At 50.1% G+C, this 22,340-nt stretch overlaps 1 protein-coding gene across 5 annotated transcripts in view; it reads left to right on the top strand.

Moving 5' to 3' along the window:
- The first annotated feature begins 5,744 nt into the window (after positions 1-5,744).
- Positions 5,745-22,340, top strand: part of PSEN2 (presenilin 2) — a 35,679-nt gene continuing 19,083 nt past the window's right edge. Inside the window, exons 1-3 of one of the 5 annotated variants that reach the window (XM_075531493.1) lie at positions 5,751-5,829; positions 12,056-12,090; positions 19,262-19,424. In XM_075531493.1, the coding sequence (XP_075387608.1) occupies positions 19,284-19,424 (141 nt within the window). In that variant the 5' untranslated portion in view covers positions 5,751-5,829; positions 12,056-12,090; positions 19,262-19,283. Of the gene's footprint in view, positions 5,830-6,432; positions 6,537-12,055; positions 12,091-13,279; positions 14,223-19,261; positions 19,425-22,340 lie in introns of those variants that run through there. The other 4 variants (XM_075531499.1, XM_075531520.1, XM_075531527.1 and 1 more) reach the window with 4 other exon arrangements.

Here is a 22,340-nt window from a genome sequence, read left to right as displayed (position 1 = left end):
TGGGCTGTTACCTGCAGGGTCAGCATTTCAACACCACCAGCTGCCCAGGGAAGAAGGTGGTGGCTCTCTACCCCCTGCCCCAGGGTTAGTCTCAGAAACCCACCGGGCAGCTCTACCCTGTCCTGTAGGGTCACTATGCGTTGGCATCGACCTGATGGCAGTGAGTTCTCTGGTTGGTCTCATCACTAGGCCTGTCCTTCAAGGTCCCGCTGGATAAGTTGAACCACAATCTGGGACCAGGAGTCCAGCATCGCATCATCCAAGGACCTCAAACTTGACCCTACACTCCTAATTGCGGTTGGCAGGCTCCTTCAAGCCAGCTCCAACTCCGTGCCTCAATGCACAAGAGTGGACCACTGCTAGTTAGTCCTGTGCCAGCTTCACCATTGTGGTCCGAGCCCATTTTTGCACCTGCTGTGTTAACCTACTGTGTTGAGGTGCTTTCTCCTTTTTTCACTGACCCTCTGGTTCATTAATCGTGGTGTCCTTTTCCAGTGACTGGTGTCTCCTGATAACATGCTCAGAGTATGCACGGACCCAATGTTCTATAAGTGATCTCTTCTTGGGTTCTAATAGCCATGGCGATAGCTACAGAAAAACTCACAGATGGAAGTCACGTTAAGGCTTCTTAAGGGAGTTAACAAGTAGTAGTACCAGTGAGAGATGCTCAGGGCTCACTTGTTTATGAGGACACATTACAAAGTTCTGTCAAGTCTGCTAACAAATGCCCAAGGGCATACCGCTCTGCTGTTAGCCTCAACCCCAAGGCATTTGCCTTAAGCTCCTTGGGTTAGAAAACCAGCTCCCCGAATTAAGCACCCCACTTCAGTAAGCCTCAGCGCAAAGGCACTCAGCTCCACTTCAGTGGGTCAGCAAGTCTAACTTCCTGGGCAATTGCCTAGGGCATTCCACTCTGCAGGCCAGCCTCCTGTACAAAAGCACACATCTTTAAAAATTGTTATTATTATCAATCTTTTATTGGAGGGGCCTTACAAATCTTATGACGATCCATCATTCAATTGTATTAAACATACTTGCACATGTGTGGCCATCAACATTTCTAAAACGTTTTTCTTTCTACTTGAGCGCTTGGTACCAGCTCCTGTTTTTCCCCTCCCTCCCTCACCCTCCCACTCTCATAAATCTTAGATCAATTCTATATTATTGTTATTTCGTGTCTTACACTGTCCATTGTCTCCCTTCACCCACATTTCTGTTATTGGTCCCCCTGGGGGGTAGGCTATCTATCCAACCTTGTGATGGGTTCCCCTTTTCTCCCCCACCCCAAATCCCCCTACCCTCATGATATCACTACTCCCACTATTGTTCCGGAGGGCTTTATCTGTCCTGCATTCCCTGTGTCCAGAGCTCTTATCTGTACCAATGTGTTTACTCCGGTCCAGCTGCAAGGTAGAACTGGGTAGTGGGGGCGGGGGGAGGAAGCATTCAGGAACTAGAGGAATGATGTGTGTTTCATTGGTGTTATACTGCACCCTGATTGAATTGTCCCATCCTTGTAACCCTTCTGTGGGGGGATGTACAATTGTGTACAGATGGGCTTTGGGTCTCCACTCCAACCCCCCTCCCTCACATCGATATAGTTGTTTGCTTTGGTTCTTTTGGTACCTGATACCTGATCCTGTCACCACCTCATGATCGCACAGGCTGGTGTGCTTCTTCCATGTGGGCTTATTTTCTTTCCTGCTAGATGGCTGCTTGTTTAACTTCAAGCCTTTAAGACCCCAGATGCTATATCTTCTAATAGCTGGGCACGATCTACTTTCTTCATCACGTTTGCTTATGCACGCATGTTGTCTTCAGTGATAGTGTTGGGAAGGTGAGTGCCAGGTTATTAGAACAAAGTGTTCTTATGTTTAGGGAGGCCTTGAGTAGAGGCCTAAAGTCTGTCTGCTATCTTAACATAACATAAAAGTACTCATTTTAACTTGCTCCACAGGTTGAAAAGTCACCACTCTGTTCTGTGTTCTGGCTTCTGGTTCTGCTGCTGCTGTTCCTCTGATGCTGTCATTGAAATCTGGATCCAGGAGGTTCCCTGCATAGGAATGGGTCCAGAGGATGTTCTCCACTTCTGGCTCCTGCTGGTAATAAAATCCCTTCCCCTGCTTCTCAGAAGGCTCATTTTATACACAGTAGGACGCCACTCCAGAGAATCCTGTTTGCAATTACTCAAAAGTGGATTCTCACTGTCATCCCCACCTTTTTACCAAACCCATGCAAGGAAAGGTCATTTGGTGGGAGTTAGAGTCTTTGGCTAAAGAGCTAGCTTAAATAATTTAGTGCCTTGGCTGAGACCAAGTCCCACCATCACCGCTTCTAAGGAGCATTCTGGCTGTGGTTCTTTCAAGAGAGATTTGTTTGTTTTTGTGGCAATCTATGGTACTCTTTCAATATTCTTTGCCAACACCATAATTCAAATGCATCAATTCCTTCCTCGTTCATTGTCTAGCTTTCATATGCACACGAGGAAATGGAAAATACCTGATTAGGCACATATTAGTCTTCACAGTGACATCTTTCCTTTTTAACATTTTGAAGTGATCTTTTGCAGCTGATTTGCCCAATGCAAGAATCTATCGTCTGATTTCTTGACTGACATTTGTAACGTATCTGGTAAGTTTATTGCTTCTCTTCTACTCACTTCCCGCTAGACTATCAATTCCATGAGGGCAGAAATTTCTTATTTTATCTACCACGGTAGTCTCAGTTCCTACAATAGTGCCTGCCATGTAGTAGAAGCTCAGTAAAAATTTGTTAACTATATGAATGGAATTCTTCTCTTCAAATACATATTAAGAGTCTTGTGAACAGGAACTCTTGAAAAAGGAGACTCTTATATCTCTCACAGGCTGACCCACAGTCAGCAAACACTTAGCATAAGTACAATAAATCTTTTAGAAATGTTTACAAAGAAAAACACTACACAAAAATGCAAGATGCTACATGTCAACTCTTCAGTCAGATCAGGAGAAGCTGTGCTGCAGTAACAAATGACTCCCATGTCTTGGTGGCTTACCAGAATGGTTTGTTTCTTCCTCAAACCGCATACCCTTCACACTTTGGACCGGGCTGGGATGTTTTCTCAATATATAGTTACTCTTTGATATAAAGTTCTCTGTTACACACATATGAGTGTCTCTGAATTTGTTTCTCTAGTCAACCCGGACTGACACATATGTGTCAGCTGTATTCCTGTCATCTTTCTTTCTAACCCTCTGCATGACCCTCTGAGGACTATCATGATACCATTTCACAGATGAAGAAACTGAGGCCCCGTGAGTTACTGCCTACGTCCCTCAGGAAGTAAATGAAACAGCAGAATCTGAAGCCCAAGCCCAATCTGCACAGTCTCCTGGGAATATTGGCTTCTAAAGTGTGTTGAAAGAAAGGGGTGTTGGGGGGGTGGAATCTCCAAATTTAGAATACCAAAACCCAGAAGCGGAAGCCACACCTTCCCATACTGAAGTCAGCTTGAGGACAGCGCTCCCTCACTCCAGTCAAGGCATCATGTGAAAAGCAGCTGAGAATGACAACCTCACGGGAGAACCGTGAGGGGAATGAGCTCATCAAAACTCACCAGCCCCAGCCTGACCGTGCACGTGGAAGCTCATGATGAGTGGATTACAGAGGGACCTATTGGGCCGGACAGACTTGAGTTCCACACTGGGTTCTTCTATTCATTATGCGCGCGCACTTGGGAGTGTCATCTTTGTAAGTCGCCGTTGCCCAGAGTGGCACAAGAACCAAGCACTCAACTACTAGCTGCAAGGTTGGTGGTTTGAATCCACCCAGAGGCATCTTGAGAAACGGGCCCGGTGATCTGCTTCTGAAAAGGCTGCTTGATAGCAAAAAACAACAACAAGAGTAATAGCAATGCCCCCCGCTACCTCCTCCCCCCCCCCCCCGGCTTCAAGAATTAAAATAAGGCCCCAAATGTCAAACACATAAAATAAAATCCGGGCCCACAAACATGCCCTACCTCTTTCTTTTGGGCCGTAATGACAAAAAAAAGGTACAATCCCTACTCTAAAACGTTTCGCCAGATAAAGAGGGAGATGACGGAGCAGTTCCTTCCCAAACCTTTCGGCACATCCTGTGCAAAGCCATGGAGCTGTGTTTCATTCAGAACGCAACCCACTTCCGAAAGCAGAGGCCTAACACTGCAGCACAGGCCAGAGACAGTGTTAGGGCTTCCTGCCAGGCCACGTAGAGGGGCAGTGGAGGCGAGAAAGGCCGTCCAGGAAATGGACTACTCCTGTGGCTACAGCAATGGGCTCAGCATAGACACCACTGCGATGGCGCCTGCCCAGGCAGTGGTTTGTTCTGTTATGCATAAGGTCGCTGTTGGGTGGAAGTGTCTCACAATGCCTGTCACTCACCTCACGTCACCCACACCTAACTTGTATGCTAGCACATTGCTATAATTGTCTGCGTTTTATTAGTGACTTCATCCGTTACTGTGCCTAATTTGTTAGATTTTATCCTAGGCATGTATGTATAAGGAAAAAGCATATATATATATATATATATATATATATATATATATATATATATATATATATATATATATATATATATATATATATATATATATATATATATATATGATTCAGTGCTGTTCATGGTTGCAAATATCCACTGGGGTTCTTGGAATATATTCTCTGCAAATGTGCAGGGTGGGAGTTAAGATGCATAGTTATGCAGTATGTGCTGGGAGGGCCAAAGCTGGGAAGGTCTTGTATAGTAAGTATGCTTGGTTTAATTCATGTGGTCATGTGGTGAAATCACAACCTAACAGTGGCCTTAACAAGGTAGAAGTTCTCTACTTAAAACAAAAGTCAGGAGTGGCTCCCCAAGCATCAGGACCCAGCTTCTTCCATTTGGTTGCTTCACCAATCTCACCGTCCAAGCGGCAACTTGAATTCCAGGCTGCTTGGATTCTAAACAGCAGGAAGTGTGAGAGTGAAGGGCATGCCAACTTTCCTTCCATCCAGTGCGCCAGAGTTTAGGGTGGCTTGCAGGATTTCTGAGTAGAGGGGCTCTTGGGTAAGGAAGCACGACGTCGAAGGTTCAGGTGGAGATTGTGCGCACAGTGAGGACGGAATCTCATTGAGGCTGGAGCCCTGGAAACAAGAACCAGGAGCAGGGAGCGGCGTCCTGGTGGAGAAGGAAAATGTGCAGAGAAGATAGAATTGCAATCAACAGGATGGACTACCCAAACACTGCCAAATCACTGGTGAATTCCACCCCATCCTGCAGCCCCAATCCTGTCACCCCAACTCTTAGGCCAATCCTCAAGTCTCAATTCACCTGTACCCCACTTTATCCCGGTGTCAGCTGGTGGCTCCGAAGCTGGTGGCAGCTGGTGCACTAGAGAACACACACACACACACCACCGTCATCTTTACAGAAGCCTCATCTTTCTCCAACTGCATGACACATAATTGACACATGACAACTCCATGACACATAATTCAAAACACACACACACCCCTCCCCCCAACCCACCCCCAGCGGACCCGAGACAGGAGGGGCCAGGGGCTCCGGCGCCTGCGCCAGCCGGGGGAGGGGGCGGAGCCTGCATGGGCCTGGGGCGGGGACGGGGAGGGGGCGGAGCCTGCACGGGCCCGGGCCCGGGGCGGGGGCGGAGCCTGAAGTCCCGGGGCGGGGGCGGGGCCTGCATGGGTCCGGGGCGGGACCGGGGCGGAGCCTGCAGTCCCGGGGCGGGGGCGGGGCCTGCGTGGCGCCTGGGCCGCCGGGCGCGCTGCCAGCCGCGTAAACACGGCCGGAGCGCCGCCCGCGGAGGAGCAGGTGAGCGCGCTGGCCGGGCGGGGGGCGCGGGCCCGGCTTCGCCCGTGGCGCCGGTGCGCGGAGGCCCGCCGTGGCGCCGCGGCCGGGCCCTCCCGTCTGCACGCCCCTCGCGAAGCCGTCCGAGGCCCCTCGGTGGCCCGGGAGCCGCGGCCCGTCCGCGCGCCGCGCGCGGCCTCTGTGACTGACGTGGGGACGGGAGGAGGGGGAGGGCCGGGCCAGCCGCCGGGGAGCCGGTCTGCACCGGGGCGGGAGGGGCGGTCGGGTCGCGCGATCAGCTCCCAGGCCGCAGGCCCCCAGCCCTGCGGAGCGCCTCCCTGCTCCCAGCCCCGGCCCCCGCTGGGGTTGGCCCTGGGCGCCCTGTTAAAGGGGCAGCGCCTTTAAAGGAACCGTGCACGTGGGTCTCAGGCGTGTGAGCGGGGGCATTTGTTGGTACTTAGTGGCCTGTAGTACCCGGCTCTGGCGAGGCTGTGCGCCCCCCATCCTCCCATGAGCGGGGAACAGGGTCACCCCGGAAGGATTCTGCAAATGTTGGCCAGCGTCAGGGCCTGGGGCTGGTGATTTTGGTTGTCAGCGGTTTGGCATGTTTGTATCTGACCTTTACAGTCGTAGGGAGATTCCCAAACTCACGCCTTTAAAAGCGAAATGACCCTGACTTTTAACAATAACAACAAAACCACCGGCTGAAGGGAAAGTCCGGAGTTGCTCAGGTAGGTTATAACAGCTGGACTACAAACCTACTTGTATTCTCCGTGTCCTGGTCCCTAATTCTGCAGCCTAGCCCTCAGACCAGCACTCAGCCTTTTGGTTGGGTGAAATGATGCCCCTGTGGAATAAAACTTCTTCGTTTAAAGTATGAACTTGTTTGGCCTAGTAATTACATGGCCCTCCACATTCACGCTTGGTGTGATTCATCCCATACCCAACACTGGCAAACACGGAACTCAAAATTGGTAGACTGGGCTACAAGCTTCTCTGGTGGGCAGGCCAGGGCTTTCGATACAGATGCCCCTGATGTCCACATAGCCCATTCTGTTGACACGTGAGCGTCCCCGACCTTCAGCAGTGAAAGCTTCTGGATCAGCTGCGTCAAGTCCATGGGCCTCACAGGGCCCTCGGTGAATGCAGCAGTGTAAGAACAGGAGGCATGTCAGGAACATGCTCTCTGGGACCAGCTGATGAAGGGCCCTGGGTCCAGCTCAGAGCCGAATCCTCAACAAACGTCAGCTTGTCCAAGTTCATGCGTGGGGCCAGTGGCAGGAGTGGCTAGGGCAGGGCCTGTGAGTGGACGACTTGAGAGAATGCTGCTGAGTGGACTCATAGCAACCCTGTGTAAAATCCAAGACTGTATAGCTTCGCAGGAATGAACAGCCTGGGTGCCCTCTTACAGAGAGAGCAGCTGGTGGGTTTGAACCAAAGACCTTGCACAAAGCAGCCCAGTGCTTATCCCACACTGTTATCAGGACATCTTCATGTGTGCCTGGGGAACACTGTACTGTTGCTGTGAGGAGAATGGAGAGGAAAGGAAGGGCTGAGCTTGAGGAAGTGTTGCTCAGAGTGGCGGGGGAGGAGGGGAGCACATGCATAGTACATAGCATTCCCCACCCCTTGCTCGCTTCCTCCTTTCCCGTTTTCAGTTCCCACACCAGCTTGGCACAGAAAGGCCTCTCCGCCCCCTATCTGGGCTTCTCTTTAAGTTACTGATGAAGCAATAACATGGTGTACCCTTTTTGATGAGTGTGTTATACACACTGACTGGTCAACTGTACTTTTGAAGATTTTCTTCGTGTTTTACTGGCTCATTGTGACTCTGCGTAAGGTCTCCGAGGCTAGAAATTTTCACCTGAGTGGACAGCTTTATCTTTCTCCTGTGCGGTGGCTGGTGGCTTTAAACCACCAAGCTTGCCATTGGCTATTCAATGGTGCCACCGGGTGCGCCTGTGTATGTACTTATGGTTGCATATGGGTAAGTCACAGAGGATTGCTATGAGGGGTCCAATTGATACAGGCACAGATTTAGTCCAAACAAAAACTCATTCCAAATAAAACAGCTTGTTTTATTCCAAACAAAAACGTATCTCTTTGATCAATGGATGGCTGCAGACAGGTTCTCCTAATAGTTCCCTTGTTTTAGTCTGGGTAGCACCCTTTCGGTAAAGATCCAATCAGGTGGTTTAAAATTTAGCATCGGACCATTTGATCTCCTCCCTTCGTAGCCATTTCAATTTGTTCCAGTTTTTAATATTTTCTGCTTTCTTTTCAATTGAGGTTTCTTATCTGCATTACTTGTTACTGTTAGCTTTATTTAAAAATGTTTTTCTGTCAATGAAATCTAGGATAGGTAAATCTATAAAGACAGTAACTGGATTAATGGTTCCTTGCGGGTGTGCAGGGGAGGTTGGGTAGAAACGGGAGCTAATGATGAGTGCGAGAATGAAGGACGTGTCCTAAAGCAGACTGCGATGGCGATTGTGCAACCTTCTTGATGTGAATGGACTATTGAATTGTATGATAGGTGAATAATATGCCCATCAGACTGTTGGAAAGATCAGTGGCTTTGAGGTAACCTACAGGGTCACTTAAAATCAAAGCAGAGAGGTCAGCTCGTAAGGTGATAGCAACTCTTTGACACACCAAAGGAATAATCATAATAGATGTCCTCAAAGGACACAAGCCAATCCCAGGGGCTGATTTTGAAGACATTTTAAGAAAATGGAATCCCACCCCGACCCCCATCCTGACAATGGGCTTGTTCATTCTTCAAAGGTAGCAAGGGCTGTCCCATGAGAATGTTGTTGGTAAACCTTACCCCTTCTACCCTGCAGTCTTGATCTTACCCCTTCAGATTTCCTCTTGTTCTCAAAACTCAGAGAACATTACAAAGATGGTGATTTGAGTCCCTCAAATGCCCCACCTGTCCCCTCGACATGGTGGAAGCACATAGAGTTCTTTGGAGAAGGTTTAAAGAGGGGACCACTGCCTTCAGAGGTCTGTAGACCTCGGCAGGCTATGTCAGCAACAATTGTCTCTCGTGGTTTGATTTTCTTCTTTCATAAAGGTTGCTGTGATTTTTTTTTCTGCTGTGATTTTTGTAGCAATCCTTTTCTACATATCCTTAAATATACTCATCTCTGGTGGTATAGTGGTTCTGTGTTGGGCTGTGCGAGCTGCATGGTTTGGCAGCTGGAAACCACCCGCAACTCTTGGGAAGAAAGACTGGATAAACAGTTACGGTCCCGGAGACCCGCAGGGGTTGCTAGGAGTCCGCATTGACTTGACGATTGTTTGGTTTGGGATTGTGCTAAGGCTGTGACCTTTTGGAAGCAGAAAGCCACGCCTCCTCCTGCACCACCTCTGGGTGTGTTTGAACCACCAACCTTTGGGTTAGTCCAGCGGTTAACTGTTGGTGCCACCTTTAGAGCAGTGGTCCTCTACCTTCCTCATGCCACGACCCTTTCATACAGTTCCTCATGTGGTGACCCCCAACCATAAAATTATTTTCGTCGCTCCTTCATAACTGTAATTTTGCTACTGTTATGAATCATAATGTAAATATCTGATAGGCAGGATGCATTTTTATTGTTAGAAATTAAACATAATGAAAGCATAGTGATTAATCACAAAAACAGTATGTAATTATATATTGTGAAATATTTATTTCTAATTACAAATAAATTAAATTTTGTCTTGAAGCATGGTATAGCAGGGTAGCAGTCTCACTCCGGGTACTCATAGGTGGTCATACTGCATGTGGGCAGACCCACCTGGAGGCAATAAGACGAGTGGTGTCTTGGTTCCTAAGACCATCGGAAATATGTGTTTTCTGATGGACTTAGGCGACTCCTGTGAAAGGGTCATTTGACCCCCAAAGGGGTCGAGACCCACAGGTTGAGAACCACTGCTGCTCCCAACACATGGGATTGACATGAGTCGAAATCCGTTTGATGGCTACTGGTGATTAAGTCTACTGAGGTAGGAAACTGTAGATAGGGCTTGGTGACCTGTTGTTTCCATTCAGGTTTTGTCTTCAGTGTTTTTTCTTCGTGGAGTGTTTTTTGAAAGCAGTTGACTGTATTTATGGTTATTATTAGTCGTAGTAGTATCCAGCTCACCCGTCCCACAGCTGGACACTTGCTGGCTTTCACTTTTGGGTGGACCCTGTTTCCTGCCCCATGGTGGGCATAGTCCTTGTGGTTCCACAGCTGTGTTGAGCTCCCTCAGGCTCATGGAGGCCTGTGACCATGGAGCGCGGAGCCCTGGCCCAGGCCTTCTCCCTGTGTTTGGGAGAGATCTGTCACAGGATAGGCTGAGATGAAAGGCCAGCTGGAGCCCAGCACCTGTCCGCTGCCCAGGGCAACAGAGAGAGGCAGTTACTAAACCCTTCCTTTAGTGTAGGAAGACTAGGCATTTCCCAGGGGTCGTGGGAACATTGTAAGGTATGACCCTAGAACATGAACTGCTTAAATCTGAAGTGGCCCTCTTTGAAAGCCAGGAAGCACTGGCTAACCCTGCTAGGAAAAGGAAATCCAAAACTCCGGGTCCAGCCCTTTCTCTGCAGCCTGCATGCTTGGGGAAGCGCAGCCGCTCCCGGGTGCTGGTGGACCGTCCTGTCCACGAAACACTGTTGGTAGTATTTACTACGGATGGTAAGACATGTTTCCTGTCGCAGGCCCAGTGGCCTGAGGTTTTAAGGTCAAAACCTACACGTTTCTCTGAACTGGAAAGGAGGAGGTTGAGGAAATTGGGTCCTCAGGTTTCCATAGTGATTGTAGGAATTGCTGACACAGACCATGGTGGGCAGACTGTCGGTTTGGGTAATTGAGCATTTTGATCCCGCTCAGCTGATGAACAGGAGTGAGCCCCGATCCGATCCGCTGAGGGTTGATTTGCCCTCCTAACCGCTAAGTCGCGTTCAGCCTCGGCTCAGTTCTGTGAGGCCATCCAGGATGTGGTCTTGTGCTCTGGACACCACCCCCACCCCACCCCCACACACACACCTCTGAGCTCCTCTGCATGTGCTGCTGCTCCCCAGAGCGTGGGGGCCTGATGTGAGAGAGCTGGTTACTAGGTCTTCCCTGGGGTTTGCGTCAGCAGACCCAGGGAGCCTCCCAGCCCCAGGCCTGCTCACCATCAGCCCAGGGAGAGAGCGCTGACTCACTGCCACTCAGATGCACACAGAGATCCAGGAGAAGGCTTCCCCTTCACCAGGTGCTGGTTTATTTTACAGCCCGCCCCCAAGGGATGCCAGAGCATCTTCAGTCTTATGTACCGATTCAGGTGCCTTCCTGAGCACGACTCAAAGGAGTTCAAAGCCATTCTGCTTTGCTGCGGGATCAGGTAGAGACACTGCTGGGAGAGAATTGGAAAGGGTCTTCCTGGGGCCCCACCTGTGCTTCCAGCAGGAGACAGGGTGATTGTTGATGTTCGTCATGCCACTTTAAAAAAAATTAGTAGTTCGAAAACACTGCCGATGTGTGTTCTAGAACCTGAGAAATCCAGAAAAAATGACAGGCACGATCACCATCCAAAGAAAACCTTTGATATTTTTGTGAGTTCCCCACCCCCGAGGTGGTACAGACAGCTTGCCCTCAGCTGCTCACCTCAGGCTTGGTGGTTTGAACCCACCCGGAGTGCCGTGGAGGAGAGGCCCGTCAGTGTGCTTCTGAGAAGGTGGCAGCCAAGAAAACCCTTCTGGAGCAGTGCTGTGCTCTAACGCGCCGGATCCTTGTAGGCCAGGCCAGCTCTGCAGCAGTGGATTTGGTGTTTGTTTTGAATTGGTTCTTCTCCGTTCAGTTCTTTTACATGTATACGTCTTTCATAATAAAATTCAGATGCCTGAGACGTTCTGTGTTCTAAATTCAATTATTTTCATTTTTTTTAGAACTTCTGAAAAATCCTTTATTTCTAAAGCAGGTTTTCTTTACACACGTGATTTTCAGGAAAGTCTTTAAGCTAAACCACTTGATATGAACGGTATCAAGGCCACGTTTCCTTTACTCAGACATTGCCTGTTGAAACGCTCGAGGGTGCCAGCCCTGAGCTAGACTCTAAGGAGACAAACAGATAGGGCTCCTACCCCAGGAAGCACATTCAATCTTTAAAATGAGGTATTTGGCGCTCACACAATAGTTCCCATCAAACACTATAGACATTCTCACTTTTTTAAAAACAATTATAAATAACTGCAAATGAACATGATTTTTACATAAATCTTTTATTATTTTTTTAGGCTAAATTCCAAGGCGTAGCATTTCAGGATCAAAGGTATGACTATTTAAAAACGTTTGATTTGTGCTGCCAGTGGCCCTTCAGAAAGGTGGGTGCAGTTGGTGCCCGTGTATTGGAGCCCCAGTTTTGGGGGCACCTTCCTTCTCGGAGGCAGGTTTGGGAACCTTTGCCAGCTTGACTCTGCTCTTCTCTGCAGCTCTCCTCACTTGAAAACCTTCTTTCTTCCCACTTGCTTTCTGGAAGGAGGGGGTAATCCACGGGTCATTCGGCCAGCAAACAGGGCTGTGGGAGAGAAGGGACCCCAGTAAGGTGACCACTCCCCAAAGCCCTCTACTGGTGCCTGGGAACCAGATGAAACCTGACACTAGCAAGCAGTGCTGCAGGAGAGCCTCCTGTCTCCCACAACCCCCACCATCCCCATCTGGCTCACTGGAACCACCCAGGGATTGTCTCAAAATGCAGGTCACTGGACAGTCAGCCCCACAGTAGCTGGGAAGCAGCACTTTCAGTAAGCAGCCTAGCACAGCATAGAGCCTGCCCACCTGTTTCCTCGTCCTGCAAGATGGGGCAGAACACCGCAGCTTCCCACCAAAGGTGCACGGGCCTTCTTCCAGGGCGCACAGTGATTGGGGGAATTTAGTGAGTCGAAGCAATCATGGGCTTCGTTTGATGTCTGACTCTGTAAGGGCACAGCAACATTGTGTAGACCCTGTACAACCCTGCTCTGAGAAGCATTCATTCTAAGGGGCCCAAATAGAAAAACCCAAGCCAGTCGATTCTCATGCCGACCTCCAGTGTTTCAGAGAACTGTGCTTTATGGGGTTTTTTAATGGCTGTCACCTTTCCAAAGCACATCATCAGTTCTTTCTCCCAAGGTGGGTTTACATGGCCAACGTTTGGGTTCATCACCAAGAGCTTAATCATTTGTGCCACTCTCCCCAGGCCTTAAGGAGCCCCGGCGGTCTGAATGGACTGCGAATGAGCTGCTGACCACAAGATCAGCAGTTCAAACTCACCAGGAGTGAGAAGTTGAGGCTTTCTATAAACTCCACGGGAGCAGTTCTCCTCTGCCCTGGAGGGTTGCTCTAGGGTCACTGTGAATCAGAATCTCCTCACTAGCAGTGAGTTAGCCCCCCCGGCCCTGAGGTTAAGATTGGGTCCAGACCCTGCCTTGATGGCCCATACCTTACATTTCTTTAGTCTCCCCTTCCCTAGGTGCAGCCTCCTCCAGTGTCTGGGGAACCAGGCAACAGGCTTGCCAACAGGCCGCTGCTAGAGACACGGAGATTGGAAGGACTTCGTTCTACTTGAAGGGACCCGACAGAAGCAGTTCGAACACCCGCCAGCAAAAGAAAGATGGGGAGCAGTTCCACCCTGACCCCTAGGTTTGCTGTGAGTCCGGATTGATTCAGCAGCAATGGATCCTCTTCTTTGAACCAAAACAAAACTGACACGCTGACAACCAAAGTGCTGTAAGAACCACCTGTAGCCTCAGACCCCATCTCGGGCAGCGCTCGGGAGGGAATGTTCCAACGGAGCTTGAGGACATGCAGCCGGCTCTCTGTTGCAGGCGCCCCTGTGAGTGAAAGTGAGCCCATCTTGCGAGGGAGGAGTAAGCGGAACTCCGCACAGATTCCTCCGTGATCCCCACCAGATGGTTTCTGTCACCATTAGAGACGAAGGAACTAAAGCCAAGAACTTTCCGAGGCGGGGAGGCGCGGAGGGCCTGTGCAGCTTCGTCCCCTTATATTGGGCTCTGGGGCATACTCTAGGAGCCCTGGTGGCACAGTGGTGACTGCAGGCAGTGGTTACAAATTGGGCTGCTAACCGCAAGGTCCAAAGTTTGAAGCCACCAGCAGCTCCATGAGCGAAAGACGAGGCTTTCCCACAAGGCCAGCTCTACCCTGGCCTGTAGGGTCACTGTGAGTCAGAACTGACTCGAAGGCAGTGCGTTTTATGTTTTCTCTGCTGGCCTTCAGGTGCTCACCACCAGGTGACAAATCCACCCTCCTTGGCACTGGACTGAACCAATTAGGGAAGTCACAGCTGAAGACATAGAGACAAGACCTACCTGGAGTGCTCCTCAGCTAGCACATTGCTCTTGTGGAAGGACACATCTGTTCATATCCCTGTTCTTCAGAAACCCGAGCCGGTTCCCCACTGCTGAGGTAGGCATCAGTGGTTCCGCACTAGGAGACCCAGGCTCAGTTTCTGGCCAGTGGACCTCATGCACAGATACCACTTCTCTGGTGAGTGGAGGCTTGAAGAGGTTTCTGAGGAACTTCCAGACAAAGAAAGACTAGGAAGAAGACCTGGTCGTCTACTTCCGAAATGAGCCATTGAATATCCAGTAGATCACAGTGGTTGGATTCACAACCAATCATGAGTACAAGACCAGGCAGTGGTTTGTTCTATTGTGTGTGTGTGTGTCGGGCTGGTGGGAAGCAGGGGGAGAGAAGTGTGGTTTACCATTGAGGGCCAGCTTGATGACAGCTAGCAGCCACAACCAACCTCTGCCAGGTAACCATATTACAGCCAATCAAAAGGCTGGGTTTGTTGTTTTGTTGGTTTTTGTGTTTTGTTTTGTTTTCACAATAGGCCATGCCATTTCACCTGTCCCATTTATTTTTGTAAGTGGTCATTTCTCTCTGGAATGACCCATCTGCTTCAGTCTCTGCCTAACAGTATTCCTAAGCTGTGAGGTCTGTCACAGGCACCGCTTACGCCACCAGACAAAGAACATCTTATCCCCTTACCTGGAAGGACTTCTCTTCCTTTTCAGGCCAGTAGCACATTGTCTTCTTCATCTGCCCTTGCCCTGTTATTATGCCTATGTTTGTCTCATTGTTAGATGCCGCTGAGTAGTTGAGCCTCACGGGGACCCTGTATCCCCTGCTCGATCCTGTATCATCCCCACACAGTTGCTGTGTTTGAGCCCCTTGTTGGACCTACTGTGCAAATCCATCTCATTGAGGGGCTTCCTCCTTTTCTCTGTCCCTTCACTTTGCCCAGCAGGATGTCCTTTTCCGGGCATGGGTACCTCTTGATAACATGTCCGAAGTACATGAGATGAGGTCATAGCACCCTCACTTCTAGGGAGCACATTTTCAAAGAGGTTAGTTTGTTCGTCTGGTACTTTCCGGACTCTCCATCAGCACTCTCATGAACTGTGCCGACTCTCCTAGGGGCTTCCTAATTCTGTGTCCAGCTTTCACGTGCATATAAGGATGTTGGAAAAAAAACATGGCTTGGGAGAGGGGAGTGGGAAGGGAGTGGAAAAATGAGCTGATGCCAGGGGCTTAGGTGGAGAGCAAATGTTTGAGAATGATGAGGGCAATGATTGTACAAATGTGCTTTACACAATTGATGTATGTATGGGTTGTGATCAGAGTTGTATGAGCCCCTAACACAATGATAAAAAGAAAATATGGCTTGGGTCAGGTGCACCTTCGTTCTCAAAGTAACCCAGCGCCGGGTGTCATTTGACTTCCTGACTGCTACATCCATGACCAGTGACTATGGATGCAAAGTGAAATCCTTGGCAGATGAAATCTTGTCTTTGTTTATCATGATGAATCCTTACTAAAGGAGTTTGATCTTCATCAGCAAGTGCTTCAAGCCCTCTTCACTCTCAGCAAGCAGGATTGTGTAGCCTACGTATGGAAGGTGTTGTTAGGCCTTCCTCCAGCCTTGATACCTCGTTCTTCTTCAAAAGACCAGGTTCTCAGACTGGTTCCTCAGCATACAGATTGAACAAGTATGGTGAGAGGCTACCACCCTGTCACAGGCCTGTTCTCATTTTAAACCCGGCAGGAGCCCCGCATTAACACTGATTGAATGCCTGCCTCTTGGACAGTGTACAGATTATGCATGAGGGCAGTTAAGTAGTCTGGAATTTCCCTTCTTCTCAGGACTGTCCATAGTTTGTTAGGAGCCACAGAGTTGAATGCCTTAGGCTAGGCAAGAGAAACCGCAAGGAGTTATCTTTCTGATAGGCTCTGCTTTCGTGACGTCAGCACTGATAACCCTGGTGACACATCCTTTTCAGTGTCCAGCTGTGATTTCCGGCAACTCCCTGGTGATGGACACTGCAACTGTTGTTAATCACGTTCAGCAAAGTCCTCCTCGCATGTGATGTTACTGAGATTGTTGCATGATTTCTATATTCTGTGGATTCTCCTTTCTTTGAAATGGTCGCAAATACGGGCCCTTGGCCAGATCAGTATCTTCCACGTTTCTTGGCATACACAGTGAATGCTTCCCACGCTGTGTCTGCTTACTGAAACACTTCAGTGGGCATTCCATCGGTCCCTGGAGCCTTCCTTTTACGCCAATGCCTCGGGGCAGCTGGGACTTCTTCCTTCGGTACAATTGGCTCTTATCTTTCCTTCCTTCAGTATCACTGGTACATGTGAGATCTGCCTCTGTGTGTGTGCTTGGTAGTGAGACGCTTACTCATGTTGAAATCACAGTGCAATGAAAGAGTTTTGCAGCCAGTGAGGTGAGCAGGGTGTGGCCAAGCCGTGTGCATGTAATTGGGGGCTGGAGTTAAGACTCTGTGTGAGAATCAATTAGACCACAGCCAAGTTACTATCTACACACACACACACACACACACACACACACACACACACACACACACACACACACACACACACCAAGTAGCAGCTACAGATTCTGCTTGGGCAAAAAATAAGACAAAGCAAAACAAAAAGCCGGCTGAATTAGTGGAAGCCATCTACATACTCAGTTGAGAATCAGCCACGACGTGGTTGGAGACAAACTTGGCTCCAGCACAGTAATGAACTGCCCTAAATCCCCGAGCCATCAGATTCAGGGCAGGACGGGTTCCTGTGAGCGAGAGGTCAGACATATGTCTACTCTAACTTCTTCACCATATGTGACACATGTCCCCCTACTCTTACTACTTCTCTGCTGGGTTTAATCATTCACTGCAATAGCCACAGACCTGACAGACCATACTCACCGCTAGGTGGTTTATTAGGGAGGTAACAGGCTACAGCTTAGGATCGGGATCAATGCGGAGGCAACAACAACAACTTGGGATCCGGAGCAACGCGGAAGGAACAAGAGCAACTCAGGAACGGGAATCAGCACATCGGCAAGATGCAGGGAAAGATCCTCCCAGAAGAGAGCACATCCCCCCTTCTTCAGTGCAGGACCACTTCCACCAGGACAGCTCTCTCAAGTCTGCCTCCTCCTCCCGGCTGCAGCCCATCTCTCGGCTGTGCATACAGACAGGGCCTTCTCAGCTGTGCACTCCCCCCTTAGCCGTGCACGCCCGTTCTTGGCTGTGGAGACCTCCCAGCCTTGGGCCTCCACTCCTGCCCAGTGTAGCCGCTTGCTCACCTGCTGCTCTCCTGGCAGTGCTTTTCGGCCGTTGCCACCAGCTCTGTGTCTTAAGACTCCTTACGTTACAGCCCCTTGCCTGGGAGCTTCCTGCCCACTGCCACCGCTCTCTGCTGGCCTTTCAAACCCACTCGGGATGGCTGCTTATGTAAGTCTGCCCTTCCCACCAGGGCCGCTAGCAAGTCACTGCGTCCTCTTGTGTGGACTTTAAAGCCACTGTGTCCACAGTGTACTCACCAATCTCTGCAAGGCCTGTAAAGCAACCCAGTTACAGGGCAGAGTGAAGGTCTCAAACCCCAGGTTGCTTACCGTTTTCCCAGGAAATGGCAATCAACCAGGTCCAAGGTCAGGACAGCATGGGGTATTGAACTGAAGCAAAGGTAACTGACGCCTCACGGCTTGGGAGGGGAAGCCTCTCCACAGAACCAAGGCGGAAGAGGCCACAGCAAATAATTCATTCCACCACCCCGACCTGTCTGCACACTGCTGCAGCTCAGCCCCCAGCTCTCCAGAAGGTGGGGCGGGGGTGTATGTGGCTCTGTGGGTAGTTCAACTGGTCCTGATCCCCCAGGAGTTGTCTGCAGTGTTTTAGACCAAAGCCCAGTCCAGTTTCCCTGGAGTCAGTTTGGGGTCACGATGGTTCCACGTGGGTCAGAGTGGAACTCGGCCCCATGGCTGTGAAGGTGATCGCCAGGCCTTCTAAGGCACCTCCGGGTGGATTAGAACTTCCAATCTTGGGATTTGTCGTCAGGCACGCCACACTTTTGTATTGTTAAATGAGTCCAGGGACACCCTCTGAAGTTTTTACCCACCCTGAAACCTACTCTGGGTGTGGACTTTGGGGGCACCAGGTTCTGTGGTGCTGCTGTGCGTGGCCACCAGGATGCCTCTGCGCCCCTCATTCATCGCCCCCTCCAACCAGACCCATACACTCGGATGCTTCTTAGACAGCTGCCCTTTGACCCACCAAAATGCAAGTTCCTGAATCAGTGTTAGCCTGGAAGCCTGCTTCTCCAGCCTTCTCTGCCTTTGTTTGCGTCTCTGACCATCATCCTAGACTCTGTCTGGTGTTCATTGCCCACGTTGTGTCCTGCCCCGTCCACTGACCCCCTGAGCTGTGCAGTGATCGCCTGGTGAGCACCTGTCCTTCTTTAATCCCCTTTGCCATCTGTGCTTAGACTGCTCTTGCTAAGCCCAGGCCTGATCCCATGTGCCACCACTGTCGGCATGAAGTTCAACCTCCTTAGCATGGCCCTTCCTGCCTCACAGCCCACCCAGCCCTTCCCCTGCTGCATCCAGATTAGGGGGCCGCCTGACCTGCCTTTCATGCCCTGTGTCCCTCGTCCGTCTACAGGGACCATCTCTGGGAACTCGCCTCCTAAAACTCCCTGACCGCTGAGATGTGATTTCTTCTTGCTCCCTGTCTCTCCTGCCGAATACCTGGCTTATCAGGTTGATGACCTTGTTTGGACCCTTTTCCCTCGAAGGACAGAGTGTTTCTTACTATTTGCATGTGGGTGTGTTAACATATCTCTGACAGTACACTTGGAGCTGGCACCACTTTGGCCATGACATACGGTAATATGTTCTCCGTGTTCCTGCTCATCTCAAGCCGCAGTGTGCAGCGCACTGCCCTGCGCCGTAGCTGCTGTTGACCAGTGTGTGGGGCACCGACAGTCCACCAGTTGTCTCCGCAGGTGCTGGCTCCACAGCAGCCGGGCAGCCCCAGGAGGGTTGTCGTGGGGTGAAGCTGTTGCCTCTGGATGCACGCCCTTGGCCTTATGCTGACCGTTGCTTTGAAGGGAAGTGACATGAGGTCCTTGTGCTTCTTTTCCAGGCCCATCCCCGGAGTCAGGGCCATGCTCATGTTCATGGCCTCTGACAGCGAGGAGGAAGTGTGTGATGAGAAGACCTCCCTGATGTCGGCTGAGAGCCCCACACCACTCGCCCGCCAGGAGGGCAGACAGGGCCCTGAGGACGGCGAGAACACCACCCAGTGGGTAGGTGCCCACTAACGGGCTGTGGCTGAGACAGGCCTCTGGAGCTTGTGCGCCTTAAGGAGGAAAGCCCAGCATTCCTGCGGGTGGGAGGAGAGGGAAGTCAACGTGGGAACTGGACAAAGTGGTCATTCTCCCTTATGGTACTAGTGACATCTCTCAGCTGCAGGGGCTTCTCGTGGAGAGCCGGCTGGGGGTGGTGGGGGTGGGGGTGTTTGATGATGCACCATGCCCCAACCCCAGGCCCTCCAGGTGGAGGTTACAAGAGTCACCTGTGTTTGGAAGCCGGGGTGCTCGAGGGATGAGCACAGGAAATGCTAAAGAGAAAACCCTAAAGAGAGGGAAGAGACACCGTGTGGTGGGAGGCAGGCGTGGTAGCCAAGAGATGAGCCTGTGTCATTTGTGTGTGAGGCAGTGATGCTTTAGTGCCAGATTGCTCACCTCCCATGCCAGCGACCCTGCGTCTGCTCCTGGTCGGTGCACCACGTGTGCGGCCGCCACCACCTGTCCGTGGAGATTGTGTGTGGCTGTGATGCTGAGCACATTTCAGAGGAGCTTCCAGACTAAGACGGCCTTGGGAGACAGACCTGGCAGTCAGTCCACTTCTGGACATCCTGCGGAGCAAAATGCCACCCCATTGTGCGTGGACGGGGCGCCTGCCTCCAATGGCAACAGAAGAGCTGTGGGCTGCACTGCCCTCTCTGTGCTACTCCCGGGGCAAGGGATGGCAACATGAAGATGGAGTATGCCAGGGAGTTTGCCCATTGTAGCCTTGTAAAATCTTAGCGTGCGGGATTTTCCTCCCTGCCAGGCTAAGCCTCCTTGCGGAAAGGAGAGCTCATTTATCCTGGAGTCTGCGCTTTTGCTTGTTTCCCTTCCTATTCGTCAGCCGCTTCTCTCTCCCGTCCCAGCCAGCTAGGGAGACTGGGCTCCTCGCCGCAAAGAACTGGTACTGAAACCACATTTCTGAATTGTGTTGTATTTGCCAAACTGAAACCACATTTCTGAATTGTGTTGTATTTGCCATTTCCTAGGGCTGTGACTAACCAGAAGACAGTTAATGACCTTGAATTTCCTAAGTGAAATCTTGCAGGTCACTTTGCCCTTGAGTCTGGCAGCTCTCCCACGCTCGTTGATCCTCTCCCACTGTCCCAGAGTTGTGGCGCCGTAATGACTTGCACCCCCCACGCTTGGCGCTTCAGACCTCCCCAGTAGCATCCCAGAAGAAACGCCCAGTGATCTGCCTCCTTAAAGATGGCTGCCAGGGAAACCCTGTGGAGCGTTTTATTTAGTCCCACCCAGGGTGGCCACGAGTCCTTGGTACTTTCCTCTTCCTCTTGACTTCTCGCTTGCTGGGTGTCCATCTAGCCTCTCTCCAAAACCCAGAATCCCGAACTAACTGCCATCAAGTACATTCTGACCCATGGCAGCCCTGTAAACAAAGGAGAACTGCCCCTGTCAGTTTCTGAGACTGTCAATCTCTGGGAGCAGAAAACCTCATCTTTCCCCTGAGGAGCGGCTAGTGGTTTCGAACTGCTGACCTTGTGGTTAGCTGCCCAATGTGTAATCCATTATGACAGGGCTTCACGCAAGAAATAGTTACACAACCAGGGTCATACAGACATGTAAAATAGATATATGAATCAATCAGCTACTGATAATAAATCATAAAGACATTTATTTTACAACAATTGTTTGGTGTATATATGATTTTTTCATTTATTAAAGATGAAAGCAAATTTGCATGCTAATGAGATGGATGTTCTTTTTACATAAAGAATTAAATCTCAGTACAATATTGGTTACGCATTCAGAAACCTTTTACTGTTGCCAATTTTTCTTTTTTTTTTAAACATTTTATTAGGGGCTCATACAACTCTTATCACAATCCGTACATATACATACATCAATTGTATAAAGCACATCTGTACATTCTTTGCCCTAATCATTTTCTTTTTTTACATTTTATTAGGGGCTCATACAACTCTTATCACAATCTATACATATACATACAATTGTATAAAGCACATCCGCACATTCCCTGCCCCAATCATTCTCAAAGCATTTGCTCTCCACTTAAGCCCTTTGCATCAGGTCCTCTTTTTTTTCCCCCTCCCTCCCCGCTCCCCCCTCCCTTATGTGCCCTTGGTAATTTATACTTTGTTATTTTGTCATATCTTGCCCTATCCGGATTCTCCCTTCCCCCCTTCTCTGCCGTCCATCTCCCAGGGAGGAGGTCACATGTGGATTCTTGTAATCAGTTCCCCCTTTCCAACCCACTCACCCTCCACTCTCCCAGCATCGCCCCTCACACCCTTGGTCCTGGAGGTATCATCCACCCTGGATTCCCTGTGCCTCCAGCTCCCCTATGCACCACTGTACAACCTCTGCCCTTTCCAGCCCTGCAAGGTAGAATTCGGATCATGGTAGTTGGGGGGAGGAAGCATCCAGGATCTGGGGGAAAGCTGTGTTCTTCATTGGTACTACATTGCACCCTGACTGACCCATCTCCTCTCCTAAACCCCTCTATGAGGGGATCTCCAGTGGCCGACACTTGGGCCTTTGGTCTCCACTCTGCACTTCCCCCTTCATTCACTATGGTATATATATATATATATATATATATATATATATATATATATATATATACACACACACATATATATATATACATTTTTTTCATGATGCCTTATACCTGGTCCCTTTGGCACCTCGTGATCACACTGGCCGGTGTGCTTCTTCCATGTGGGCTTTTTTGCTTCTGAGCTAGATGGCCGCTTGTTCACCTTCAAGCCTTTAAGACCCCAGTCACTATCTCTTTTGATAGCCGGGCACCATCAGCTTTCTTCACCACATTTACTTGTTCACCCACTTTGGCTTCAGCAGTTGTGTCAGGAGAGTGAGCATCATAGAGTGCCA

This window comes from Tenrec ecaudatus, chromosome 1 (genome assembly GCF_050624435.1).
Source record: "Tenrec ecaudatus isolate mTenEca1 chromosome 1, mTenEca1.hap1, whole genome shotgun sequence".
Lineage (NCBI taxonomy): Eukaryota > Metazoa > Chordata > Mammalia > Afrosoricida > Tenrecidae > Tenrec > Tenrec ecaudatus.
The sequence above is the reverse complement of the archived record's forward strand: the minus strand, read 5'-3'. Positions and strand labels throughout refer to the sequence as shown.